At 39.2% G+C, this 27,225-nt stretch overlaps 2 protein-coding genes across 4 annotated transcripts in view; one reads left to right on the top strand and one right to left on the bottom strand.

Moving 5' to 3' along the window:
* Positions 1 to 10,534, top strand: part of LOC120543730 (von Willebrand factor A domain-containing protein 7-like) — a 20,001-nt gene extending 9,467 nt beyond the window's left edge. Inside the window, exons 12-16 of the mRNA XM_039776933.1 lie at positions 7,692 to 7,841; positions 8,052 to 8,144; positions 8,684 to 8,958; positions 9,177 to 9,470; positions 9,620 to 10,534. Coding sequence (XP_039632867.1) covers positions 7,692 to 7,841; positions 8,052 to 8,144; positions 8,684 to 8,958; positions 9,177 to 9,470; positions 9,620 to 10,018 — 1,211 coding nt within the window. The 3' untranslated portion in view covers positions 10,019 to 10,534. The remainder of the gene's footprint in view (positions 1 to 7,691; positions 7,842 to 8,051; positions 8,145 to 8,683; positions 8,959 to 9,176; positions 9,471 to 9,619) is intronic.
* On the bottom strand, positions 10,525 to 25,306 carry coro6 (coronin 6). Of its 3 annotated transcripts, none has more exons than XM_039776934.1 (11): positions 25,110 to 25,306; positions 21,569 to 21,768; positions 19,194 to 19,316; positions 15,614 to 15,743; positions 15,302 to 15,480; positions 14,268 to 14,387; positions 14,048 to 14,152; positions 13,745 to 13,890; positions 13,344 to 13,401; positions 12,475 to 12,702; positions 10,525 to 11,400 (listed from the first exon to the last, which is right to left on the bottom strand). In XM_039776934.1, the coding sequence occupies exons 2-11, from the start codon at positions 21,764 to 21,766 to the stop codon at positions 11,278 to 11,280; spliced, it is 1,410 nt and encodes a 469-aa protein (XP_039632868.1). In that variant the 5' UTR covers positions 21,767 to 21,768; positions 25,110 to 25,306; the 3' UTR covers positions 10,525 to 11,277. The 3 variants fall into 3 exon arrangements, with proteins under 3 accessions (XP_039632868.1, XP_039632870.1, XP_039632871.1); XM_039776936.1 differs by lacking the exon at positions 25,110 to 25,306 and adding an exon at positions 24,960 to 25,091; XM_039776937.1 differs by lacking the exon at positions 10,525 to 11,400 and adding an exon at positions 11,407 to 11,551.
* Between the last annotated feature and the right edge of the window lie 1,919 nt (positions 25,307 to 27,225).

The following is a 27,225-nucleotide window of genomic DNA, read 5'->3' as shown; positions in this document are numbered from 1 at the left end:
CGGCCTGACCTTTTGACCTATTCATTTCAAACCACTTTTGTTGAACTCAACTAACCCTCCTACACATTGCACAAAGCTTCTTTTTTCAAAAAAAACATCATTTCATTCGGCCCTTCTAATGAATGTGTAGGAGGGTTAGTTGAGTTCAACAAAAGTGGTTTGATCTGAATAGGTCAAAAGGTCAGTAATAATTTATAGCATTTTTACATAAAAAACATTTAAAAATGAAAGGATGTTTTATATGAATAGAAGTTTAATGTGTAGGAGTAGTTGAGTTCAACAGTGGTTTGACATGAATAGGTTGAAAGGGCAAGCTGCATAATAGATTTTTCGAATGTGTCGAATATCCAACATCCAATATAAAACCAACTTTACCACGGTAATCCTGTTTGGAAGCCGTAACCCTTGTGTAGTGTCCATATTGTTGTTACACAGACTTAATACTTAACAGATTTAGCTCAAATACATCATTTATGGTTCATATTTGCCATTTACCCCTGTGAGATTATGATCATATGATCATTTTCGGTTTTTGTGAGAAAGGAAATTCAATTATTAAAAAGGTAAAAAATAGAAACAAGATTTTGGATCATTATTGGTGCAAAACAGGTAAACAATTTGGTAACTTGTATGGTAACTGTGTGGGAATAGCAGGTGCAGAAAGACAACATTCACATACAGACACCTACAATCAGACACGACCACACACACACACACACACACACACACACACAGCATTTCACGGGGAGAGGCAGGGGAGAGGAGCGGAGGAAAAGCGCATTTCCTCCGCTGCGCGGTGTGGGAGGATCCCCTGCCTCTCCCCGTTGCTGGCAGCCCCTCGCGGGGCACCGCGACTGGCTCTGGGTCGGTTTAGCAAGAACGGGATTGTTGGGTTCAGGAAAACAAAAACTGGGTTAGGTTCGGAAAACGGGCATACCATCGGAGATCACTAAAACGCAGTCTACAAAACCTTGGGAGCATTACGCACGATCACACGTGTGGTCAAAAGTTTGCGGAAAACTGGGAAAATTTTTACGCATGGAAATTCTTTATAAATCCCGACTATTGCGAGGAATGTTGCGACGACAAATTTCACCCTGCTTCACGCAACTTTTTCTTGCGTAACAGGTTTTATAAATGAGACCCCAGGTCTACCGGATCAAGAGAGCTTTCACAGCCAAAGAACTTGAACAAGCTGAACACACACATCCTGTCAGTATACTGCAGAAGAAGTACTGCCACCTCCGAGGGCTTCCTTTACAGAACATTGAATGAGCTCAGCTGATTAGCAGAACTGCTAATCGGTTCTGACTACCCCCATCTTATTACCCCAATGAAACCTGTGACCTAAGACAGTGTGATGGAATATTGATGGTGTCAACCGCTATGCAATCCCACTGTTGTGTGTCACCAACATGCCTCAGCTCTGTGTACCAAAGGAGTCAGTGCTTCCACAGCTATGGAGCACTGAAAGAAGACTAGCCATGTTACCGGAGCAGGCTGCAGCGTATAGCCGAGATGAAGATTCTGGAGACATCATGTTATGTTGTCAAACTGGAATCCAAAGCAGAGGCCACACCTAGTTCTCACCACAGAGCTTACTCTGCCCATCCGTCATGTTATCCTGTGGACTGACTTGACCACTGTGCTCACTTGGCTTCCTTTGGATTCCAGCCAATTCCAAGTCTTAGTGGGTACTCACGTGGCTGAAATACAGGAATTAACTGATGACAGAACCTGGCGCTACGTGGTCATGACCAACAATCGGGCAGATTATATAACCAGGGGAAAGCCTCCTCCAGCAGGCACAAGAAGATTCTTCACCTCAGAACTCTCCCTCCTTAAAGGTAGCCGTTTGCTCACCCTCGCTCCCAAACTAGACACCACAACTCAGTGGATCTGTGTGGAAAGGCACTTACGACACAGTTCCCATCTTCGATGCTACCAGTGAGGGTGCATTATTTGCCGCAAATGTAGACCAGAAGTGCAACATATAGCAGATCATCACAAATCGAGACTACATCTGCACCAACCAGCCTTTTATTCTACAGGAGTAGATTGCTTTGAGCCTTACCAGGTCACAATAGGAAGAAAAATTAAAAAGAGGTGGGGATCATATTTAAATGTATCGTGCAGAGTACCTCGACCTCCTCTGTGCAATTGACAGCGATTCCTTCCTTATGCCTTTTCGGAGGTTTTCGTCTTGTAGGGGGAAACCTTTCAAGCTCGTATCAGACCAGGGAACCAACTTTCAGGGAGGAGAGCATGAGTTGCAGGAGGCCTCCACCACACTGTGGCCTGACCTCCATGCTCAACTGGCTAAGCAGCAGATTCAGTTTCGCTTCAACCCACCAAGTGCCCCCCATTTTGGTGGATGTTGGGAGGGAGAGATCAGTTCTCTGAAACAAGCACTCAAGGCAACCTTGGACACCCAGTTGGTGACCAAAGAAGTACTCAGGACTGTTTTGGCCAAAATTGAGGGGATCTTCAATTCTAAGCCCCTTGGCTACATCTTGTCCAATGTTGCAGCTCTGGACCCAGTCACGGCTAAATGCATCATTGCCCCAGGTGGTGTACCCAGAGTCGGAGATACAGGTGGAGGCACAGTCAGCTACTGGCCTACCACTTTTGAAACATTTCATCAAGGATTATTTTCCTGATCAAGTTAGTGTCACTGTTATGGTTGTCGAGCCTCAGCTACCTCGAGCACTGTGGCCAGTTGGACAGATAACCTAGATCACACCTGAACCAAACAACAGGACTGTGGAAGTAAAGGTGGGAGACTGCACCTGCATGCGCCCAGTGGCCCGTATCATCCCCTGCCAGACTAAAAGCCTTAAAAAAGTATAGTTTGTCATAAAAAAAGTCGTAGTATAGTATGTCATAAAGAAGTCATACAGTAGAAACTCAAAAAAAATAATGGTATAGTATCTTGAAATACTAATTTAAATAAAAGGTCATAGTGGAGTATGTCATAAAAGTCGTAGTATAGTTTGTCAGAAAAAAGTCATAGTATAGTATGTCAGAAAAAAATTAAATAAAAAGTCATAGCATAGTAAGTCAGAAAAAATGTTGTTTTTATCTTTTTTTTTTCTATATGAAAAGTCATATTGTATGTCAGAAAAAAAGTCATAGTTAAGTTTGTCATAAAAAAATGTCATACAAAATCGCACAAAAAAGTCATAGTATAGTAAGTCGTCAAAAATGTCAAAGTAACAGTATAGTAAGTTGTCAAAAATGTCATAAAAAAGTAATAGTATAGTAAGTAGTAAAAAACGTCATTTAAAGTCATAGTATATAGTATGTCATAAAGAATGTCATAAAAAGTCATAGTACAGAATGTCATAAAAAAAATCATAGTATAGTTTGTCAGAAAAAAGTCATGGTATGTCATAAAAATACATAGTATATAGTATGTAATAAAAATGTCAGAAAAAGTCATAGTACAGTATGTCATTAAATGTCAGTGGTATGTTGTATATGTAAATCATATAAATTCATAGCATAGAATATTAAAAAAATTTAATAAAATGTCATAACATATAGTTTTACATGTCATTTAGCTGATGCTTTGATCCAAAGTGTTATATAAGCTATATATGTCAGAGGTCGCACGCCTCTGGAGCAACTAGGGGTTAAGTGTCTTGCTCAGGGACACACTGGTTAGTATGTTTTAATTAAAAAACATTTAATTTAAAGTCATTGAATATGTGATTAAAAAAATTAAGTCATAGTATAGTATGCTACAAAAATGTCATAACAAAGTCATAGTATAGTATGCTACAAAAATGTCATAACAAAGTCATAGCATATATTATGTAATAAAAAATCATAACAAGTCACTGTATAGTACTGTATGTCATTGAAAAGGTCATGAAAAAGGCATACTATAATATGTTGTAATAAGTGTCATAAAAGTCATAGTATCGTATAGGGTATAATAAAATTAAATAAAGTCATGGTATAGTATGTCATAAAAAAGTAATAAAAAAGTCATAGTATATAGTATGTCATAAAAAGTCTACTAAGTATAGTAGGTCTTAAAAAGTATTAAGTCATAGTATATAGTAGTATGTCATTAAAAAAGGCCTAACAAGTAATAGAACAGTATGTCATAAAACAGTCATTATATAGTTTGTCAGAAAAAAGTAATTGTAAAGTATGTCATAAAGAATGAAATAAAAAGTCATAGTATAGTAAGTCATAAAAAATGTTAGAAAAGGTCATACTATAATATGTCATAAAAATGTAATGAAAAGTCATATTGTATGTCAGGAAAAAAGACTCATAGTTAAGTATGTCATGTAAAAGAGTTTAGTATGTCGTTAAAAATGTCCTAAAAAGTCATAGTATAGTATATCAGAAAAATTTCAGAAAGAAGTCATAGTATATAGTATGTCATATAAATATATTTAAAGTCATAGTATGTTATGTCGTAAAAAATATTATTAAAAGTCAAAATATATAGTATGTAATGAAAATGGCATAAAAAAGGCCTAGTACATTATGTCATAAAAAGTCATAATATAGTTTGTCAGAAAAAAGTAATTGTATAGTAAGTCATAAAAAATGTTGGAAAAATTCAAACTATAGTATGTCATAAAAATAGTAGTATTTTAACCTCAACATATGTGCTCTACCAACTGAACTACCCAGCTGTTGGATGTTGAAATCATTAATAGCAAAGTATGTCCAAAAAAACAACATGAAAAAGTCATAGTCTACTATGCCAAAAAAAGTTATAAAAAAGTCATAGTATAGTATGTCGAAAAAAGTGATAAAAAGTCATAGTCAGGGCTTCATTTGACTTACAAAACACAAACAGAATTACTGTTTGTGTAGTGTTTAGTGTTGTTATCTGTCTTGTTAGTCTTTATTCCCCATTGAAGTTCCACAAAAATCTTGTGTTCGCATTTTCTATGCTTTTTGAGGTGAATTTTCAGGGTAAGACTGAGGGGGGAGAGGGACGGAGGGAGGGAAGGCACTTCAACAGCACAGCGCTACACTTCAAGTGACACAAGCGCTTGTGCTGGATGAGATTGCTGTTATAGCCTCATTTCACTCGGGGGCAAAATGACAAAAAGACAACATAGTTTGCTTAACTTTTTTAAATACGCTATAGTAGGCTATGTCAAAAAAAGTGATAAAAAAGTCGTAGTATCGTATATTGAAAAAGTCATATAGTATGTCGAAAAAAGTGATTAAAAAGTCATTAATATGTATGTCAAAAAAAAAATCTAACAATGGTATGTCGCAACATAGTACCTGCCCACTTTCCACCATTAATATACCTTAGACATTGAAGGAGGAGGTCATGCTGGACATTGCCACAGGTCAGAGTGGAACCATGGGCCTCTACGATGAGGAATGAACTTTAACAAATGTGCACGCCGTCTACCAACTAGACTACCCAGCCATTGTATGTTGCAATCAGTAACAGCATAGTACAGTGCCTTGCGAAAGTATTCGGCCCCCTTGAACTTTTTGACCTTTTGCCACATTTCAGGCCTCAAACATAAATATATAAAACTGTATTTTTTTGTGAAGAATCAACAACAAGTGGGACACAATCATGAAGTGGAACGAAATTTATTGGATATTTCAAACCTTTTAAACAAATAAAAAACTGAAATATTGGGTGTGCAAAATTATTCAGCCCCCTTAAGTTAATACTTTGTAGCGCCACCTTTTGCTGCAATTACAGCTGTAAGTCGCTTGGGGTATGTCTCTATCAGTTTTGCACATCGAGAAACTGACATTTTTGCCCATTCCTCCTTGCAAAACAGCTCGAGCTCAGTGAGGTTGGATGGAGAGCGTTTGAACAGCAGTTTTCAGTTCTTTCCACAGATTCTCGATTGGATTCAGGTCTGGACTTTGACTTGGCCATTCTAACACCTGGATATGTTTATTTGTGAACCATTCCATTGTAGATTTTGCTTTATGTTTTGGATCATTGTCTTGTTGGAAGACAAATCTCCGTCCCAGTCTCAGGTCTTTTGCAGACTCCATCAGGTTTTCTTCCAGAATGGTCCTGTATTTGGCTCCATCCATCTTCCCATCAATTTTAACCATCTTCCCTGTCCCTGCTGAAGAAAAGCCGGCCCAAACCATGATGCTGCCACCACCATGTTTGACAGTGGGGATGGTGTGTTCAGGGTGATGAGCTGTGTTGCTTTTACGCAACATAACTTACGCATTTTGTTGCCAAAAGTTCGATTTTGGTTTCATCTGACCACAGCACCTTCTTCCACATGTTTGGTGTGTCTCCCAGGTGGCTTTTGGCAAACTTTAAACGACACTTTTATGGATATCTTTAAGAAATGGCTTTCTTCTTGCCACTCTTCCATAAAGGCCAGATTTGTGCAGTATACGACTGATTGTTGTCCTATGGACAGAGTCTCCCCCTCAGCTGTAGATCTCTGCAGTTCATCCAGAGTGATCATGGGCCTTTTGGCTGCATCTCTGATCAGTCTTCTCATTGTATGAGCTGAAAGTTTAGAGGGACGGCCGGGTCTTCGTAGATTTGTAGTGGTCTGATACTCCTTCCATTTCAATATTATCGCTTGCACAGTGCTCCTTGGGATGTTTAAAGCTTGGGAAATCTTTTTGTATCCAAATCCGGCTTTAAACTTCTCCCACAACAGTATCTCGGACCTGCCTGGTGTGTTCCTTGTTCTTCATGATGCTCTCTGCGCTTTAACGGACCTCTGAGACTATCACAGAGCAGGTGCATTTATACGGAGACTTGATTACACACAGCTGGATTCTATTTATCATCATTAGTCATTTAGGTCAACATTGGATCATTCAGAGATCCTCACTGAACTTCTGGAGAGGTTTGCTGCACTGAAAGTAAAGGGGCTGAATAATTTTGCACGCCCACTTTTTCAGTTTTTTATTTGTTAAAAAAGTTTGAAATAGCCAATGAATTTCGTTCCACTTCATAATTGGGACCCACTTGTTGTTGATTCTTCACAAAAAATTACAGTTTTATATCTTTATGTTTGAGGCCTGAAATGTGGCAAAAGGTCGAAACGTTCAAGGGGGCCGAATACTTTCGCAAGGCACTGTATGTCAAAAAAGCCATTAAAAAGTAGTATGTAAAATATAGTCATAATACAGTATGTCAAAAAAGTGATAAAAAAATCATAGAATACTATGTTGAAAAAAGTGATAAAAAAGTCAAAGTAGGCTATAGTATGCCGATAAAAAGTCATAGTATGTTGAAAAAAGGGATATACATACATACAAAATAGTATGTCAAATATAGTCATAGTATGTTGAAAAAAGTGATTGTCATTGTATGGTATGTCAAAAAATTGTCATAGTATGTCGAAAAAAGTGATAAAAAGTCATAGTATATTATGTCGAAAAAAAGCCATAGCATAGCATGTCAAAAAAAGACATTAATATTTATGTCAAAAATATCAAACATAATTATGTTGCAAAAAGTCACAATATACTACCTGCCTACTTTCCGCCTTTAATACAGCTTAGACATGAAAGGGGAGAGAGAGGGGGAAGACATGAAGAACATTGCCACAGGTTGGAATTGAACCCTGGGCCTCTGCGATGAGGAATGAACCTCAACATACAAATGTTTGAAGCAATGAAATATGAGAACAGTGTGTCACTTGATTGATTATTGCAACTGTTTCCTAACAGCATGCTTATTGTTTTAATGTTTGAAGGTGAATCTCAACAAAGCACCGACACAACAGGACCATTAATCACTGCATCCCAGTCAGTTGGAAACTTCATGACTCTGCGGCTAAAAAAAGAAGTTGGCCTGTGGGAAATGAAAATGGTGTCAACTAATTCCTATACTCTCAAGGCCATAGGTGAGACCTCCTTGATTGAATTAATGTAAAAAAATAAATGTTAAAATTTTAGAGCTGTCTTATCACGGAACGTTTTGATATCAGAGTTTCCCTCTGGTACCAGTGTGTTCTCTTCCCTTTCCTTTCCTCAAATTTATAGGCTAACAATTTCAAAATCTCAAATTGTCCAATACTTTACTATTTCTTTTCTTCTGACTTTTTTGTTTTCAGGTCAGAGTCCTATTGACTTCCTGTTTGACTTTGTGGAGGAAACGCAAGGCACATTCACAGGATATGATGCTCTTGACACACGTCCCAGAGCTGGTAAAGGAATTGATAACTTTATTAATCTCCACTGGGAAATGAAGATGTCTTCGCAGCCAGGCACTTAAATATAGTTACAACATAAAACACTACTATTAATACAGTACAATACAATAAAATATGATACAGTCACAATACAATACAAATGCACTTAAAAAGGAGGGATACAATACAACTACAGTGGGACTGCATAATGGATAATGTGCAGAGGACATAAGGCAAGTATATAAATGTGTTTGTGTTTTGTGCAGGGGATGAGGGTCATGATCCATAACTGCCCTCAGTTTTGCCTGCATTCTGTCTCTGACCACCTCCTCCACAGAAGCAAACTTAGTGCCAACCACACACTCAGCCTTTTTAATGAGTTTGTTCTGTCTGTTCTGATCTCTTACTTTGATGCCGACACCCCAACACACCACATCAAAGAAGATGGTGCTTGCAACAACAGACTGATAAAATCTGTTAAGATGTGAATTTTATGGTAGCTGATATAATACTGTAACATCAACTAGACCGTCATTATTCTTTTTCTTTAAAAGGTGTTAACGTTAGCTTGTTGGTGTCTTTAACGGGGAGTGACTCCGCCACGGTGACAGAAGTCACTCTGGTTGAATCGTCGGGGTCAGAGGAGATTAAAGGAGTCGTGGAGCCACAGGGGAGCGGAAACTTCTTAGTTCATGTTGACAGGATACCGTCATTGGAGTTTGTGGTGCGGGTGAAGGGGCAGGATTACAGCGGTACCCCCAGAGTTCCATCAATAGTCTTCCAAAGGCAGTCATCCATCAACTTCAGAGCCTCTAATCTGACTATTACTGTGAGTACCCGTCTCAGACTATCACTGTCACAGGTACAGTAACACATCAAACATGAGAGGAGATGCAGCAACTAAAATGTTCACTTTCTAAAAAGAGGAGCATTTCATCGCCAACACTCTCTCTGTCTGGCTTTTGTCTTAATTGTAAGTCGCTTTGGATAAAAGCGTCAGCTAAATGACATGTAATGTAATGTAATGTTGTCTGACTCCCTCTTTAGGCTATTTCAAATAGCATCTTGGTACCAGGAACACCATTCTCTGTGCCCTTTTCTGTGACGACTAATGGAGTAGGGGGAAACTTCACCATCCGAGCCACCAACAACCGGCGTTTTGACATAACATCTCCAACCAGTTTGTTCGTGGAAACTGCAAACAGTGCTAACAATACAGTAACCCTCTCAGCACCTCTTAACACCCCGTCTGGTACTGACGTCACCTTGACCATTGAGGCCGAGGCACCAGGGGGAGAAGATACAAACTATGTCGTGCTGCGTTTCTCCGTCGTTAACACGGTAATACTCTCACTGAAAATACAGTTATTTGCTTACTCTTTGTTATACAGTTCTATCATTTTCTAGAAAGTTTACTGGAAATAAATATGTAATGTGTTACTTATTATAGGGAATAAGGCTATATATGAATCTACTTTTTCTTCTCATAGGTGACTGACTTCACTGAGCCGGTGTGTCAGCTGCTCAGCCTGCAGTCTAACTGCTCTAATAACTGCTCTAGAAACTGCTCTGATAACTGCATCTCATCAATGTGGGAGCTCTCTGTTCGTGTGACTGATGGGGCTGAAGGGACGGGTGTCGACCGCGTTAGCCTCAGACAGGGCAACGGGACGTTGAACACCAGCCTGGCTGCTGGTAACGAGAACATAACGCTGGTTTCCTACAGTTCGTCTTGCTGTTCGCCTAATATGGAGCTGCTGGTTGTGGATCGAGTGGGTAACGTCGGAACATGTTCCTACACTTCCTCTGTGTCCACCTATGTAATTCAGTTGCCTCTTCTTTGTCTAAGCATATTAGTATCAGGACTCCATCTAGGCCTACTGACATAACTGGGCATCCAGTGACTCTGTGTCAAAGTTACAAATAGTTAACACTACTATGCATTGATCTATTTTGTATGTCAACATTGAATCAATTGACTGTGTGCACTATGAAAAGGATCGCCTGTAGTGGCAAACGCACAGCTTTAAGTTGTACACAATACTTGCAATCTAAATGATGCAGCTTTACATCTCTGATTTCTTTTTTGCTTTTTCTGTGCTATGTAACTGATTTATGCACTGGTTGCTTAGGCTTATTACTGCTGTTGCAAAACCTGGTGCCTTTTGGGCTCTCCTTGCAGTTCATTGAATTATTCATTTCTGTTTATTAGTCAATCTTAAAGTTATTGAACAGAGATATGATCACTGGAAAGAAATGGTTATATAAATATGCACAGCCTGGGATAGTTAAGACCAACTGGCCACTGGCCCCCCACCTCTAGATGGCAGGTGATCATTTCTTACCAGGAAATAAACTCTGAAATGATGTGGCAATAAAATGAAGAGGCATACAGTTTTAAAAAACGCTGTTTTTTTTATTGTTGTCATAATTTGTCTAATGTATATTTCCTTTACAGAACACAAAACATCTTGCTTTTCACATTTTGCTACAAATTCAACAATTTTTCTCCTGTTTCCTTTTATCACTATTTACATTTTGAAAAGTTTTCAAAGAGACTTTTAAATAAACTGGTAAGTGATTGTCAGATATGGAGGGTGTGTGTGTGTGCATCTTTTATAGTGATGTGTGTGTCTTTTACTATGTAGTTTTGGGAGTATGTTGATGCACTTTACCAAAACCAAACCATTCCAGGCAGAAAGTCTTTTTCTGGCATTTGATAACATTGGTGACTTTCTTTAGACCTTTAAAACAACTTGCACATGTCCCTCTAACCTACCACCCCCTCCTCCACTTTTGTACTCCTCTCAATTTTTACAAATTGGTGTGAAAATATAAAGATATCTTTGCCGTAACATTCACGGTACATTGTGATACAACTGGAATGTGGATTATGTAGAATCAACTGCAAAACAATTACAATAGATAGTACGGATGTAATTGTTCGAATTTGTTGGACTGTCAATATGCATTTACATTGTCCACATTCATATGCTTACACAATGGTACATTTTAGAGGGGCAACACTGTTGGAGTATTTAGGTGAGTGGTTCCTTGTCAATACAAGGGAAATGTGTTTCTATAGTAGTTATGTAGATAGTTATTCTGTAATTTAGACCAGTTCTTCAGAAGGTGTGTTTTATGCACATCAGGCAGTGCCATTGGTGTACTGGGAAAGCTTATTCTCCAAGTCACAGATTCTCTTCTCCTGGGACAAAACTGTGGCCTTCAGATTCTGAATCTCCTCCAACAACCTCTCATGGAACTCAGCCTGGACGGGAGAAGAGAAAAAAAAGGGAAACAGAAAAAGAAGAAAGAAAAAAAGTACAGGAAGGGGGACATTAAGGATAAAGAAAAAGAGAGGAAAAATAGGTCAAGGACAGTGAGCAACAAGGAGAAATAAACCAAAACAAAGAAGGGAGCTTTGGGGGGAAAAAAGTTGTGGGCAGGTACAAATAGAGGAGAGATAAACAGAAAAGTGTTAAACAGAGAGACAGATGTTCAGGACTAACAGTGCATTTAGATTATGGGCTGCAAAGCTAAAGTAAGCCTTTTTTTAAATTGAAAATGTGGGATATAAAGCAACAAACACCAACACATAAAATGCAGCAGTACAGAACCCAGCTTTGGTAGTCTGCAATGTGATCACAGAGTAGAATACATGAGTAACACAATGCTATATACACATAGGATAATGTTTATATTATATGAGCATGCAACAAAGGATAATATAATGTAGTGCTGTTCAAAATATGTGTTGCTTTTATTGGTATCGTAATTTCGCCCAATGAACAAACCGCGAAATACACTCAGTTAGTTGAAAGAGAGTATCAGTAGAAAACTGTTCAATTTGTTCAGAAAAATAATGTTGGAAATAATTTCCTTTCAGTTTTTTTTATTTAACAAGCAATTTGTTTGTTTTTTAGTAGGGGTGGGTGAAAAAATCGATCCAGCATAGTATCGCGATATTTTCCGTGCCAATACTGTATCAATACACAGACGCCAAGTATGGCTCTATTATTATATATGTGTCGGTCAGTTTGTCTGCTTGACAATCCCATTTTGCAGGATTAGATGAACAAACAGAGACATTTATCTGTTTAGACAAAACAGATGTTGACAATAATTTGAAATTTGGAAAAATTTGCAATATATCGCAGAATATCGCAATATGTTTAAAATCGCAATAAAATCGATATCGGATTGGGACGCCTCTGGTGATTCCCAACCCTATTTTTTAGCAGTATAAAAGCAGCAGAAAGGCAGAACTGAGTGCATTTTAATATCTGTTTATTTATCGCAAGCAATATCGTTATCGCATATTTTCCTCATATTGTGCACTTACCGGCAGACTATTGGTTTCCAAAGCAGACATGCTGCGTCGAGTGGTGGGTCTGGAGTCAAGCACGTTCTTCTTTGCCACTTTGAGCTCTCGGTTCTTTTGCGCCACATAGCCCCCCCTCATGGACACCAGAATTGGATCTTCATCGCGGCCATTCAGCCACTCTTCAGCCTCCATGGCGGGCTCAGGCCCCGCTGTGTCTGGGTACAGGTCGTCCTGGAAGAGGTCGGACTGTGGAAGAGAGTTGGCGAGGTGAATAAAAGAGAGACAGATGTGGTTTTGCTTTTGTTTGGAATGTACTGTACAGTGAACATTTTTGCAGAGTAAATAAAAATGATCTATTCATTTCTGTCTGTCCTTCTAAGAGGATGAGTGGGAGAGAAGATGAAAACGGAGCAGAGAGGAAAAGCGTACCAAATAAAACTTCAGAGGAAAATAAATAAGACTTAAAGAGCAGATTGTGGTAATGAGATCCATTTAAAAGTGCAGTGGTGGAATAAGTATTCGAATCCTTATCTTCAGTAAAAGTGGAAATACCACACTATACAAGTATAAGTCCTGTATACAAAATATTACTTCATTAAAAGTACAACAAAGTAAAACAAATTACTACACAAGCCGGACTTTTACTTTTTGGTAGTTTAATCTATTAACTGATTGCCTGTTTTGTATGAAAATAATCTGAGAAAGTAACTATAGCGTCAGAAAAGACTAATAGTAGTGGAGAGAATAGTACAATATTTAAATGTAGTATAACTGAAGTAATGAGAAGCATTAAATGGACCTAAAAAATTTTACTTAAATAATTATACTTGGTTACGTCCCTCCACAGTGAAAGTCAAAAGCTTACTGTAGAGTATGAACAGACTTACCTTTCTGGGCACTGTCATTGTGATGGGCTCACACTTCTTGTCAAGGAGCTTGAATAACCTAAGAGGACAAGTGATGAGATGAGAGAGCAGAGAGAAAGGAGACCCATCAGTTGTGCTTTTGTTACACATTAGTGTATCAGTTTATGCTTTACATTTGTAAGTGTAAAGTATGAGATGATCTCATGCACTCTGAGATCATGGGTCACAGTTTAGTAATGATTAGAGAGAGAGCACGACAAAATGGCTGTTAAAAGGAAAGACAGTCAGCAGTTGGAGCTTCACCACTCTCCTGCAACATCTGTAGCCTTCACATACCATCAAACCAAATACAGTCTCATTTCATGAAACAATGCTGAAAAGCTGTGATCTTGGGTAATGTATTGCACAATAAGTTATCTTACCTAGCGATCTCACATTTGCTGACGTCCACACCTCTCTTGGGCATGAAGCCCATCCCTCTCTGGGGCTCCTTACTGCTGAAGGTGCTGAGGTAGTGGACGTATGGCGGCTCGTCTGTGATCTCAAAGTAACGGATACTGCTGTCCCCCTATACGCACACACACACAGAAAATAAGCATATAAAACATGTCAAAAACATATTATTGTTAAGGCTGGAAATAGAATAGATCTACAAACATGTCTGTATATATTATACGGTACATTTACAAACATGATTTCTACCAAACAAACCAATGTCTCTGTACCTTTCCACAGAGGTAGACCATGTTTGCGTCTGCATCATAATATGGTAACAACACTCCATTACTTGTGTCCAACTCCAACAGTGCAATGGGCTCCTCAAAATTTGTCTGTGGAGAGTAATAATAATGAAGAAAGACAATTTGTTGTGTGCATGCATATAAGTGCATGCATATTTCTGCGCCTTGTGATGTGCATGAAAACAGCAGGTGAAATGTTTGTTACCGGGTCCCAGAGTCCGAGCTCTCTCTGGCTCATCCTGGTGAATCCTGTGGTGAAGATGTTTCCGTCTCTGGTGAAGATGGCTCTCATTGGCCGGATCCCCTCATGTGGAGCCAGACGTTCCTGTTGGTCAAAGAGGCAGAAATAAATACAAATGCTTCTGACTTGTTCACCTTTTTTTACCTTTTAAGGTGTTTATCGGATTGAGCCTGTAAACTCCAATGTCAGTGGCCAATGCTTTAGATCAACACCCCTGTACATAACCACTGAAAAGTTAACTTGCTGTTCTAAAATACTAACCCTGTGCTTTTTATATTAAAGGAATAGTTCAACATTTTGGGAAATGCACTTATTTGTGTTTTTGGAGGAGAGTTAGATGAATTAATACTGACCAATACACTCATAATGTGTCCCAAGGTACGCAGCTGGTTAACTTAGCTTAGCATAAAGACTGGAAACAGGGGAAACAGCTAGCCTGGCTCTGTCTAAATGTATCAAAATCCACCTACCAGCACCTCTAATTAGAACATTGTATCTAGTTGTGTTATATCTGTGCAAAAACCAAAGAAAGTTACATTTCACAGCCATAACATAGTCTGGCATAAGACCTTCTGTAAAATGGTCTTTTTTCCTTCTTTTTTTACTGTATCTGAAACAAGGTATAATGTGAACTATTGAGCTTTATACGTGCTGGTAGGTCGATTTTGTTACAGTGTGACAGTGCCAGGTTAGCTGTTTCCATGTCTTTCTGCTAAGCTAAGTGGCTGCTGGCTGTTGCAGCATATTTAACCGACAGATAAGAGTGTGGTACTGATCTTCTAATCTAACTCTCCTCCAGAAAGCAAATGTTAACCTATTTACCTAAAATGACACACTATTACTTTAATGGGTCCACTATCAACAGAAATAGCCCACATATATATAGCCTATAATATACTACTAAATGTTGTTAAAGAGCTCAGATAGTGGTGTTTTTGTATTACAATGAATTACACTGTAAAGGCATGTATTTATATTAGTATTTTCTACTCACGCACCGCAACCACCTCCCTCTTGCGGGGGTCACAGACACGCAGACGTCGGTCCTTACAGGTAGTGCAAAACAAGCTGCCGTTTCGGTTCCAGCTGATGCTGTAGATGAGGTCTGGGTGGTCTTCCATGGTGATGAGGGGCTCGCCTGTTCCCACGTTCCAGATTATAATCAAGTTATCACTGCCTGGGGTCAGAGCAAAAGATGGACATTTGAATGTACCCACACATATACAGTCAAAAGGGTAAAAAACTGTGTGTGTGTGTGTTTCTGTGTGTGTGTGTGTGTGTGTGTGTGTGTCTGTGTGTGTGTGTCCTACCCGCAGTGAGTAGTATATTGCGTGCGGTGGGGTGCCAGGTGACAATGCCAACACGTTTGGAGTGTCCCTCCAGGATCACAATGGGATCGGAGATGGGGCTGGTCAGTGAGCGATCTGGGATCTGCCACACCTGCAGAGGAGGGATGAAGGAAAATTCTGTGTCTGATGTTACACAACAAGTGTTATCTATCCAGTAGTTAGGGTTAATGATTGTAAAAGTGTAGCTCACTTGACTTATAATCCATTAACCAATGTATGGACTCCTGGTGATAAATATTATAAATTACTTGTTTTAATTTGATGTTAACAATTTAATGTGAAAAGTGTAAAAAGGCACATATCAAGAGTTTGACATTCAACTGTAGCCTATATCAATCATCACATATCAACCCAGAAGTTGCTATGTGCACCATTGAGAAAAAATCAGATGGAAGTGACTGTACAGTACATATATACTATATCAGAGCAAAGTACTTCTACCTATACCAACTTTAAACCTCTGTACAAACATCAATCATATCACAGAGGATACAGAGATAGGGGTACAGGTCAACAGCTTTCATTTTCCCATTAAACTCAGCACACTGCCACAGATTTACTGCTTCTCGATTTTAATTTGTTCATAGATTTTCTGACAACGGCTGTTACAGAGATACAGTTCTGTTGCTTCATGATCAAGGTGACAACTGATGACACCCACCCACTAATGTCCACACCAGTATGCAACTCCAGTAGGCTGCTTACTTTTGCTCTTAAAACTGTGATCAACACTAAGTCATTCGTTTTTTACCAATTCATTGTGTCAAAAATATAATGGCATGTTTACATTTTAAGCTGAAACTCATGTTCATCCATCAATCCATTCATTTTCTGACCTGTTTAGATGCCTGTCCCAGCATACACTGGGTGAGCCAGGAATTTAGAAATACTGAGATCAGGAGTCCACACTCCTGCAAAATCCAGCATCCTAAGAAGAATACACTAAGAAATATTTGTCAGGCCACACTTTTTATTCATTTATGAGAATTTTTTGGGCATTTTAGGCCTTTATTTGTATAGGACAGCTGAAGACACGAAAGGGGAGGGAGAGGGGGAATGACAAGCAGCAAAGGGCCGCAGAACGGAGTCGAACCGGTGCCCGCCACATTGAGGAGTAAACCTCTATATATGGGCACCTGCTCTACCAGGTGAGCTACCCAGGCGCCCCACACAATTATTTTACATTAGACCTTTTCACACAAAAAATATTTAAGATATTGAGTCAAAAAAAAAGAGACTAATTTAAAAAGATGTGCAATTTCTATGTAAATGTAGTATACACATAAACAAAAGCAACAAAACGGAACTAGGAAAACTTATTTCTCAATGACATGCCCTATTCAAACACAGCAGTGGACTGGTTGGTCAAGACGCTTATGAAGAAGCACACAAATACATACACTCTAATGACCCTTTTCAGATGACACAATTATCTGTCTTTGTGAACTGAAGAGAATGACATCACAGTTATGACCTTTCTGCTCAACAGCGGCAACACTGCCAAGACTGGACAGCTGCAACTGTCTGTCTGTGTACTGGACATAAACAAAGCACACACGCACGCACGCATGCACGCACACACCCACACACACACACACACACACACACACACACACACACACACACACACACACACACACACACACAGCATCCCAGCAGCTGTTGCCATAGGAGAAGCAGCGTTTCAATCGTGCAAAAAGATTCCTGCGTTGTCGTGAACAAGTGTGGGCAAATCTGTTGTCAATGACAACTGTTCTGACGTGCAGATGCTTGCTGAGTCAACAGGCATGTTGTCATAATACAAAGGACATTTTATAGACCAAACAACTAAACGATAATTGGAAAAATAATCGATAATGAAAATAATTGTTGGTCGCAGCCATAGACTGTATGAAATACAATAGGTCACAGCCCTGATCTAGCTCACCAAAAGATTATCCTTTGAGATGTCAGTTCTGTGAGGCTTGTGTCCTTATTTGTGTCAGTGGAGCAGCTCATCACTCAGTTACATCACAGAAACTTAAACTAGTTCTCATTACCTGCTTTTGGAGAGTCGTGTGTATGTTGTAAGTCTTCAATGGCATCACAATTTCTCCAATACTATGATTAACTGTTAAACACATTGTTTATAATGTTTTAAAATTACAGATTGTGAGAAAATATTGTTTTAAAATGGGAATTAAAGATTAATTATAAATCCTAGATGTCATAATGGCCATTCAGCAGTACAGTACAAGTTATTTGCATTAATGATAACATACAGTTAAAGGTTGTATCTATCTGTATTCATCTCCTGCAGCCCAGGTCTCACAGTTCCCCCTGCTGACTGAACTCAGTCATGAGCCTCAGGGCTGCAGAAGCCTGGAGTTTATCACAACCACGTTTGGAAGAAAAGTGTGTTCACAATTCCCCTACCTATTGTGCAATATGTACATGTATTAGGATGTTTTCCCCCCATCATTTAAATTCAAACTTCATTGTCAGACCTTACATGACCTACTTAAGTGCTCCCTAATTTAAAGGCAAGATACATGGAGGACAAGACAGAATTTTAAGCTGACATGATTTTAACAGATTATTTCATGTAAGTGTAAGGTGATTGACAGCAGGCAGAGTCGAACATAATCACCACAGACTGATGATGAATATTTAAACTGTTCTCTACATCCTGAGTGTTCATATCCTGCATGCTGAGCCTTCTGAAGTTTTCTGGTCTGATGAAAGGATGCTGAATGATTATCAAACCACTTAATGTCGGCACAGGAAACGTATCATGTAACAGAGAACAGATAGTCCGGGGAATTTGGTCATACCGTAAAAAAGACAGACAAACAGGGAACAGTTGGAGCAGCAGGAGTAGCAGCAGCGTTACAATGACGAAGGTTGGCTGCAGACAGACAACAGAATCCGACCAACTTGTCAAGGACAAAATATGATGAGCAGACTTATGAAGAGATAGAGATGAGACAGAACAGGTGGGTGGAAAGTCAGCTAGGTAGAGAGGTAGACACGCTAATGCTTTAACTGACTCACTTCCCTCGTTTAACAGGGATGTGATGACCTCTATGGCTGTTATCTGAGTCACCGAACAACAAACTCCTCCACACACATTTACAGTTTCTCTCTCCCACTCAGAACTTTTTTCTACCTACACACCAGTGGTGGAAGAAGTATTCAGATCCTTTACTAAAGTAAAAGTACTAATACCATACTGTAAAAATACTCTGTAACAAGTTAAAGACGTGTAGTTATATTTTTGGGTAGTTTAATTTATAATAAAACATTTTTTAAACTACGTGTGTTTTGTGTGCAAACATCTTAATTTGTAAAGTAACAAGTGACTAAAGATGTCAGATTAATGTAGTGGAGTAAAAAGTAAAAATTTTCTCTCTGAAATCTAGTGGAGTAGAAGTAGTGGCATGGAAAGACTCAAGTAAAGTACAAGAACCTCAAATTTGTACTTAAGTACAGTACTGAAGTAAATGTACTTAGTTACATTCCACCACTGCTAAACACACACACACACACACACAGACGTTACCATTGCAGTACAGTCCTCGGAACAGCTGGCCAGGATGTTGTCGTCATGAGGGCACCAGTCGATATCGAGGACCGGTCCAGAGTGGCCGATCACCAGTGGATAATTCTTATCCACGCGACCTGACTGCAACACACATCAGAAGTTGACACAGAACGGAGTTAGTACTGTGTATGTACAATTACTGACCATTTACATTCATCCATTTCTCATGACAAAGTGAAAAACTGTAGTAATTTGGTGATTTGCAAGAAACGTCAAGAAATGTAGGTTGTAACCAGGCTAAAAGTGATACGTTTTTTTAGATATCAAAGTTACATGTAACATGATTTCAATGATTTTATTTCAATGTGAAACTCTTCTAAACTAGGTCCATTCCATAGCCATTTCCTGGCTTTTGATCGTATCACACATCTTCCTCAGCGTATTAAGTTTGCTTAGCTATCAAGGAACTGTAGATGTTTGAATTTCCTTCTTTTTTTTCAGGACTTCAGAATCAAAATTAGTTTCATTACCAAGATGGGTTACATGGAATTTGCCTTAGTGTTTGATGCATACAATACAATACAATACAACGATATTATTTTGAAGATCAATCTCAAATGTTTTAAGCCAACATGCAGTTCATGGGGACAACAATTGCTGTTGGGCTCCCATTGACCGCCTCACCTGTTGCCCTCAGTGACAACATGGAAGGTTTGTTATTAGAGAATGCAACATGTGTGCAAAGTATAACATATAGTGTTAAAAAATTACATTTTGACACAGGGTCCCTCTATAGGAGAGGCTACAAGATAAGGTAATAATGCAGGACCCACATTAGTAGGTATTGTACTGAAGGGGTTCCCCTTTTTTGTAGGCTAAACAAGACCAAATGTGGCGGTCAGAACTTCAACATCCAACCAAAACGTTCCAAATAAACTTGCACCCTCATGGTGGACTCCCAGGAAACACACAAAACTAAACATTTTAATATGATCCATACTAAAATCATGAAGTCAGGTCCAAGTTATTCTGTTTCCCTGTTCCTATCTTGTGAACATGTGTATCAACTTTTGAGAAATCACTCCCTCCGCACACATACAACACACACCCCAAGAGAGGTGTATTTATAGCTTAGCGACGAGGCGTTGAAAGGGGAGTTTTTCTTGTGGCCTGTTGGGGACCCGGAGGGGGGAGATGGAGGACGGAGAGCACGTTGGTGTGTATTAATAGCTTGTCTGTTCACCATGACTCCAGTATATAATCACATCCATTTCCAAGCTCTTTCTAAGTAATTTTCACTGCTGACATGCTGATGAATCTCAGCAGTAATGACCTTGTTATGAAATTATTTATTTAAAACGTGAAAAATTGTTTATTCCACTCTTTATAGTCCAACTATAACTGTACCATAGACTTGGCTGATTATAGCAGTGTCAGTAGTTATTTGGAGGGTTACATTAGTTGTGATCTGCTGTGATCTAACTGGACGGACTGTTAAAATGAATGAAAAGAAAATGAATGAACTAATGAAAAGTAAAATGTAAATGAATCCTTTTTTGAACACAATAAAAAGGTTACTGCTGTATTATTGAATCAACTAACAACAGTTACATGTGGATTTTTAAATCACATTTTTTATCACATCAAACCAAAACTCACAGCTATTTTAGCTTTGCATATATGCATATAGATAGAGTACCAGTCATCTACTTTACTTAGATAGGATCACTGGAGTAGCATACCTAACATGTTAATGGGGGTTTAGTTTTGTCTTTCTGATGTCCATCGTTTATTTTAAGGCAATGTTGTTATCATCACGAGGCTCCACACCACTCCAAAGCATCACATCTTCAAATTTCTGTTCTGTTGCTTTTTCTGTTGCAGTATTTCGGTTTCAGCTATTATAGTGTCCTTCCAAAGTCTTTCACAACATGACAGCTAGAAGCAAATATTATATTCTCTGTTGGAAAACATAAATCAAGCTAAGAAAACTTTTAAACTAAAATAACCATTGCACTGCTGATACCATGATGTGATCATCTTGGAAAAGCAGCTTGTTTTCTGTCTTCTTCCGAACTCAGGAATTACATTTATATTATAGGAGGATGAGACATAGGCTTTTTTGTGGATTTCAAATACCTGGGGTCACAGGATTTGACGTCAGTACAGAGCGGCCTGCCAAAGGCTTTTCTTCTTCCCCATTACAGCCTGCTGATTATGTATATCATGCAACGTCGATACTGTCATAGCTACTTGCCATGCCCCTAGTGTGGCTAAAATGTATAATCTTCCCCAAATCACTTTTAAAAAACACACTTTTATTTTTAATCTTATCTACATCCACTCTGCAGCCAAATAAGTTCATACGTGCTCCCCCCTTTGACCTTACTGACTTTAGAGAGGGGCAGAACCAGGAAAGCTCCTCCTCCGCTGGATTCAACGATGACTGCCAGGAACTTTGGGTTGACGGCACAGAAGGAGCTGTCCCACGTCACCTTGGAAACACGGATGTCATCGTAACCCTGCTCAGCCTTGACCGTCTGGCCAAAAACGTGGCGAAACTTACTCTGCCGCACAATGCTGCGACTCATGGCTGAGGTGAGTGGAGGAAGAAAGAAAGAAATGGGATGAGAGATTGTAAAAAGTGTATTAACATTTACTAAAGATGTCAGCATCATCACCCATGAAACCAATTATAACTAGAACTAAAATCACCAGCAGAGTTATAATAACAGTTACATACTATATATTCATGTTGGGCCAAAAGTGCCATGATATGATTCATTTTGGGATAGTTATAAAGGCAATTTCTTCTCTCAAACTGGAACAAGACAGCAAAAGAGTTTGACCTCAACCAAACAAATGCTGTCTGAGACCACAGAACTGATTAAATGTAAATGGACTGTTTTTATATAGCGCTTTTCTAGTCTTAACGACTACTCAAAGCGCTTTAACATAGTACAGGAACCATTCACACATATTCATACACTGTGGCCGAGGCTGCCGTACAAGGTGCCTGCTCATCAGGTAAACATTCACACACATTTACACTCCGATGGCGCAGCATCGGGGGCAACTCGGGGTTCAGTGACTTGGCCACTTCAACATGGAACCGCAGGGCCAGTGATCGAACCACCAACCTTCCGATAGGCAGGCGACCTCTCTACCACTTAGCCACAGCTGCCCCGCCAAAGCCTACAGAGGAGCTTATTATCACAATATTGCACTCTCTGCAATCTGTACTTGTCATGCTTATATACAGTATTACTGCCACTGTCTTTGTCACTGAGGTAGGTTTGTTGAATAATGTTTAGAAATGTTTTCTCACTGAACAGTAACTCTCACTTTTGTGTTATGAACAAGATTTTTTAGGGGTGAGGTGACTAAGTGCCTTTTATTTTGAAAATTGACAGGACAGTTTACATAAAGTCACAGAAAAAAGATAATATATTTTGTGTAAGTGATGGTAGCAAGGACTAAATGTCTTCTTTTATTTTCACTCATAATTATATTCACTGCACAAACACTGTTAAACCAACTGACTAATACAAGCCTACTGTCCATTCATACTGTATATCCATCATTTCTAAAGGCCCCAAAAACATTTTTTTCTCAATCAGCTTCTTACTATGAGTGATGGGGTCAATATGAACTAACTGTCTTCTGTCAAAGTTACAACAGTTTTGGTTATTTCACTTGAGAGATATCTGTATTTGATTTTATTTGATTTTTGTCACTGGTTTGAAGTAGGTGGGACTCGGTCAGAAAAATGTGATCTCACTTACTTCCATGCACCAATCAGGATTAAGAAACATTTCAATCAGAATCTAATGACAGTTGGCAGGTTGTTCCTGTCACACCCACACAGTCTAGATTAGCTGAGATTTTGAGCATTAAACTCTTTATAAATAATACCTAAAGATGTTCTTTTTTTATTTTTATTTTGCTTGTAAATTATCGTGTGCCTACACATACTCTATCTATTCTGTAAAGTGTCCTGAGATAACTTCTGTTATGATTTGACACGATAAATAAAATTGAATTGAATGAATTACTGAATATTTGATGTTGCAAAGAAATACTTTGAATATAAGCCAAGATTTCAGGGGCTTGTGCTTTTCTCTGAATAAGGATGACCTGTGTAATGTGTTTGTTGACTGACAACTTGCTGTTCTGTGGCTGTCCCAGGCAGCCGGCCAGAGGGACTGTAATCCTCCAAAACACAGTGCCTAACAGTGCCTGCCATGAGTACAGATATTAATAGTTGATTGTCCCACTAAACCGTATGTGACGGCCAAACATCTAAGACAGAACAGATAAAAGGCAGAATCAAATATACAGTATGAGAGATACAATGCCAAAACACAGCACAGCAGTTACATTCAATCACACCCATGTGGTACAATCTTTATAAGAATGAAGTTTAAAACATATCTAACATACACTCCCAGACTGCACTGACTTACATAAGGAAAAAATTAAAGAACTAGAACTATAGGCCCGCATGGGTCCCTGAAGACGTCTGATAAATGCAGCAGAGTCCTTTCTCTTTTTAAAAGGATGATCATAAACTCCTCACAATCAAAATAAAAGCATATGAAACAACTGAGGCCAATCAAGTGACAGAAATCCTGCTGTCATCAGTGATGATATCTGACTTTCACACTATCCAACATTTAGCCTCAAACTAAACCTATCGACTGTGGGAATCATACTCTTGTTTCTTTCCTGGAAGCTCTCCTTTATCAGATTTACATTCCAGCGACCATTTCAGCCGGCCAGCTGTGGGGCATTTTAGGGCGAGCACAATATCATACTTCATACTGTACCTGTAACTATTATTTTAATTCTGTGCTCTCTCCACCCCCCCATAGCTGTCAAGATAAGATGCTCCACTGCATGAATCAAAACTAAGCTTCTCTTTATTATCTTATCTTAATTTATTTCAAGCATTTGAATAAAGACAACGGAGTATTTATTTATATATTGTATTAGTGCATGCCTTATCATCTGATTTGAAAGTGGAAAAACCTTTGTTGTGGTCTGCTTTAAAGAAATGATTGAACAACTCGAAAATCTAACAAAAAATAAAACAATAAATAGAAACAATAAATAAAGATAGGCCTATCTTAAAGTTCATAAGAATTAGGCTACTATCTCAAGAGAGCTTCCGCTCTTTCTGAGTTACATAAAAGAGCTGCCTAATTGAAATGTGGTAAGGGTAAGATTTTAATCATTGCAAAAACTAAAAGCATCCACGTGTATGCTTTGGGAAACCTGAGGCAGAAATGTGTGATGGAATGTATAGTAAATTAAAACTGGAAAACCTGCGATATGCTCTTTCAATTCTGCCTCAGGTTAATGAGATAGCTCTCCTCTGTCGCACATGGGACGGCTCTGGAGAGTCGACACAGAGCGAAAGAATGACACTGCCACTTTCCTAATATAGACATGACAAACTGCACTGTCCCACCCGGGCCAGCCGCTCCTCCCACACGCCAGCCTGATCCTAAATGGTCTCAGAATGAAGACAGCGCACTCTGTGGCACTTTATCGTTAATGAACTGGACCGTAAATTTAAACACAGCCTATACAAACACACACACAAACACGGGGACATATGCTGTCAGGGGCGCAGGGGATGTGGGACAGGGAGAGAAGGAGGGAGGTTAGTTAGCCTATGTAGCCTACACCATGCTCCTTAAAGTGGCCCGCAGCTGCCATGCACGACTCAATTGCTCCGTTCACAGTGGGGGAAAGTGCACAATCACAATGTAGGCCTACCGACGGTCTTTTCTTTTCTTTTTTGGGATTTCCAAAAGTGGGGACGCACTGACTCCTCTCCAGCACTGCAGTATAGAAGCTGACGCACCTCTCACTTCACTGCAGCACAGACACTAACGTACATATTAGGAAAGATAGTCCACAGCTCACCTCAGGTTTTGGGGAGGCCCCTCTTCCCTAGACAACTTTCACGGTTTCTGTTGTGTAGTCTAGGCTACTCCTCCTCCTGCTACCTTTCCTTTGAACGATATTCCCTGCGATCCGGTTTCCTGGAGTTGCTGAGGAGACGCACTGGATAACTGCGTGACGCTCCTCGGCAGGGAAAGAGAGGGTGTGGGTGGGTGGGTGCTGTCTATTTTGGAACACTCTGACAGTACGGGGAAACGTGACGCGCGCCGGTAACAGGGGGGCCAGCGCGTCCCCGAGGGTCAGTGCCACAACTGTGATAGTCTATAGGCTAACTGTGACTGAAAGCACAGTGGGAGATAAAACGGTACTTTACTCCTGCCACCAAGGTTTTTGTGTGGCCACAAGATGAGGATCAGAGCTAAAAAAATAAAGTAAATACAAAACACACTTACAACGCTGAAGCATGCCGGTTTGCAGAGAGCAGGATGGAAATAAAAATGTGCATTATTAAAAACAAACTTATGAATTACCCAAGTTTGTAGCATCTAGGTTTAGTTTTTTACTACTAGTTTAGTGTAAAAGGCAAGCAAAACAAAGTTATCCACAGCTGTGGATCTTTGCAGTTGTTGTAGTAGTTAGTGGCAAAAGAACAGGGACATTAACTCTGGAAAAATAGACTTTCTGGCTCTTATTTTTTAAATGTTTGGTTGCTGTGACCTAGCCTAATCTCACCAAAGAAAACAAAATTAACTAGAATTAAATAAAAAAAAAGAAATAAGGAAGTGTTAACACATTCACGGTGAACGTGCTCCTCTGACACAGTTACATGTATGCAATGCAGAATGGTTGCATCTAATGATTTTCTGCTTTTATCCATTTTATATCACAGCAAACTGAATATCTTTGGGCTTTGAACGGTCAGGCGAGCAAAATAAGCAAATTGAATTGTGGACATTTTTACTATTTCTGGACAATTATAGACTAAACGATATAAAATCTAAAAATATTCGGAAATGACTATCAAAATTTAACACATCTTTTGTTTAATCCATCAGTTATGTCATGACATTTACATTACTGTACACAAACTCACAGCAAAACAGACTCAATGATTTCCATTGTTTAATGGTCACAGTTGAAGCACATGATATAAAAGAATATTTACACTGATAGTTTAAAATAAAAAAAACCCAAAGGAAAACCAGTTTTTGACAATACATCAGTATACCCAACAGCTGCTACTAAGCATGCTCCCCAAAAGTAGCAACCATACATAAAAAAGCCACATTAAAATTAAAAAGGGAGTAAAGTGCATGTATGACAGACCTCCCTGTACAGAAATTTCTGATAGACTGCAGAGCAGCTTCACTTGCCAGTCACAGGCACACTCCTAAAATGTGTACAAGAGATAATTACTGTTAAAAAAAAGGAAGAAAAGTACATACCCACATGGTAAAGTTGTGCTACAGTCACACTCACACACAGACACAAACCAGATATAAAAACATGTACAGTTCCTAAAATGTCAACACTCACAATATAGACCTTTACATCCCAAAGAGAACATGGCAGAAAACTCACAAATATACACTCTGCCTTTAACTCCCAATCCCCTAACCTACTTTTTCTCCCACACAGCAATACATACATTAAATGTCTAGTTTGAGTGGCATCAGAACTGTGAGAGGACATGAAAGACAAGTTTACTTCAGTTTATAGAGTAGACAAGTTGAAATTGTTTTTGACCGACGGAGACATTCCAGGAATCCAGAGCCTGAAGTTTGTGCATGTCAGATGTGGTTCAGACTTACTGAGGTATTGTGTAGTCAAAACAAACTAAAAAAAACAACAACAAAAAAACAGCAAAACAGCTCTTTGCATTTTTTTTTCAATAAACGGCACAACTATGCAGCCATTTTCAGTTTCCGGGCACCAGCTCTGGATACACCTCTCTTGGGGGAAAACACTAATCTGTTGTGTCTGTGGTTCGACCTGAGCTCTTTGTCTTTAGATGCGCTGCTGCTAGCACAACCCATGTTCAAAAGCAGTCTCCAGACAGCAGAAATGACATGATTGGTATTGTCAGTACTATGTACTAAGTTTATCTTTACATAGTCTCACTTTGCCAGACCCTCCT

Source organism: Perca fluviatilis, chromosome 16 (assembly GCF_010015445.1).
Source record: "Perca fluviatilis chromosome 16, GENO_Pfluv_1.0, whole genome shotgun sequence".
Lineage (NCBI taxonomy): Eukaryota > Metazoa > Chordata > Actinopteri > Perciformes > Percidae > Perca > Perca fluviatilis.
Note: the sequence above shows the minus strand (reverse complement) of the source record. Positions and strands in the feature narration are given on the sequence as shown.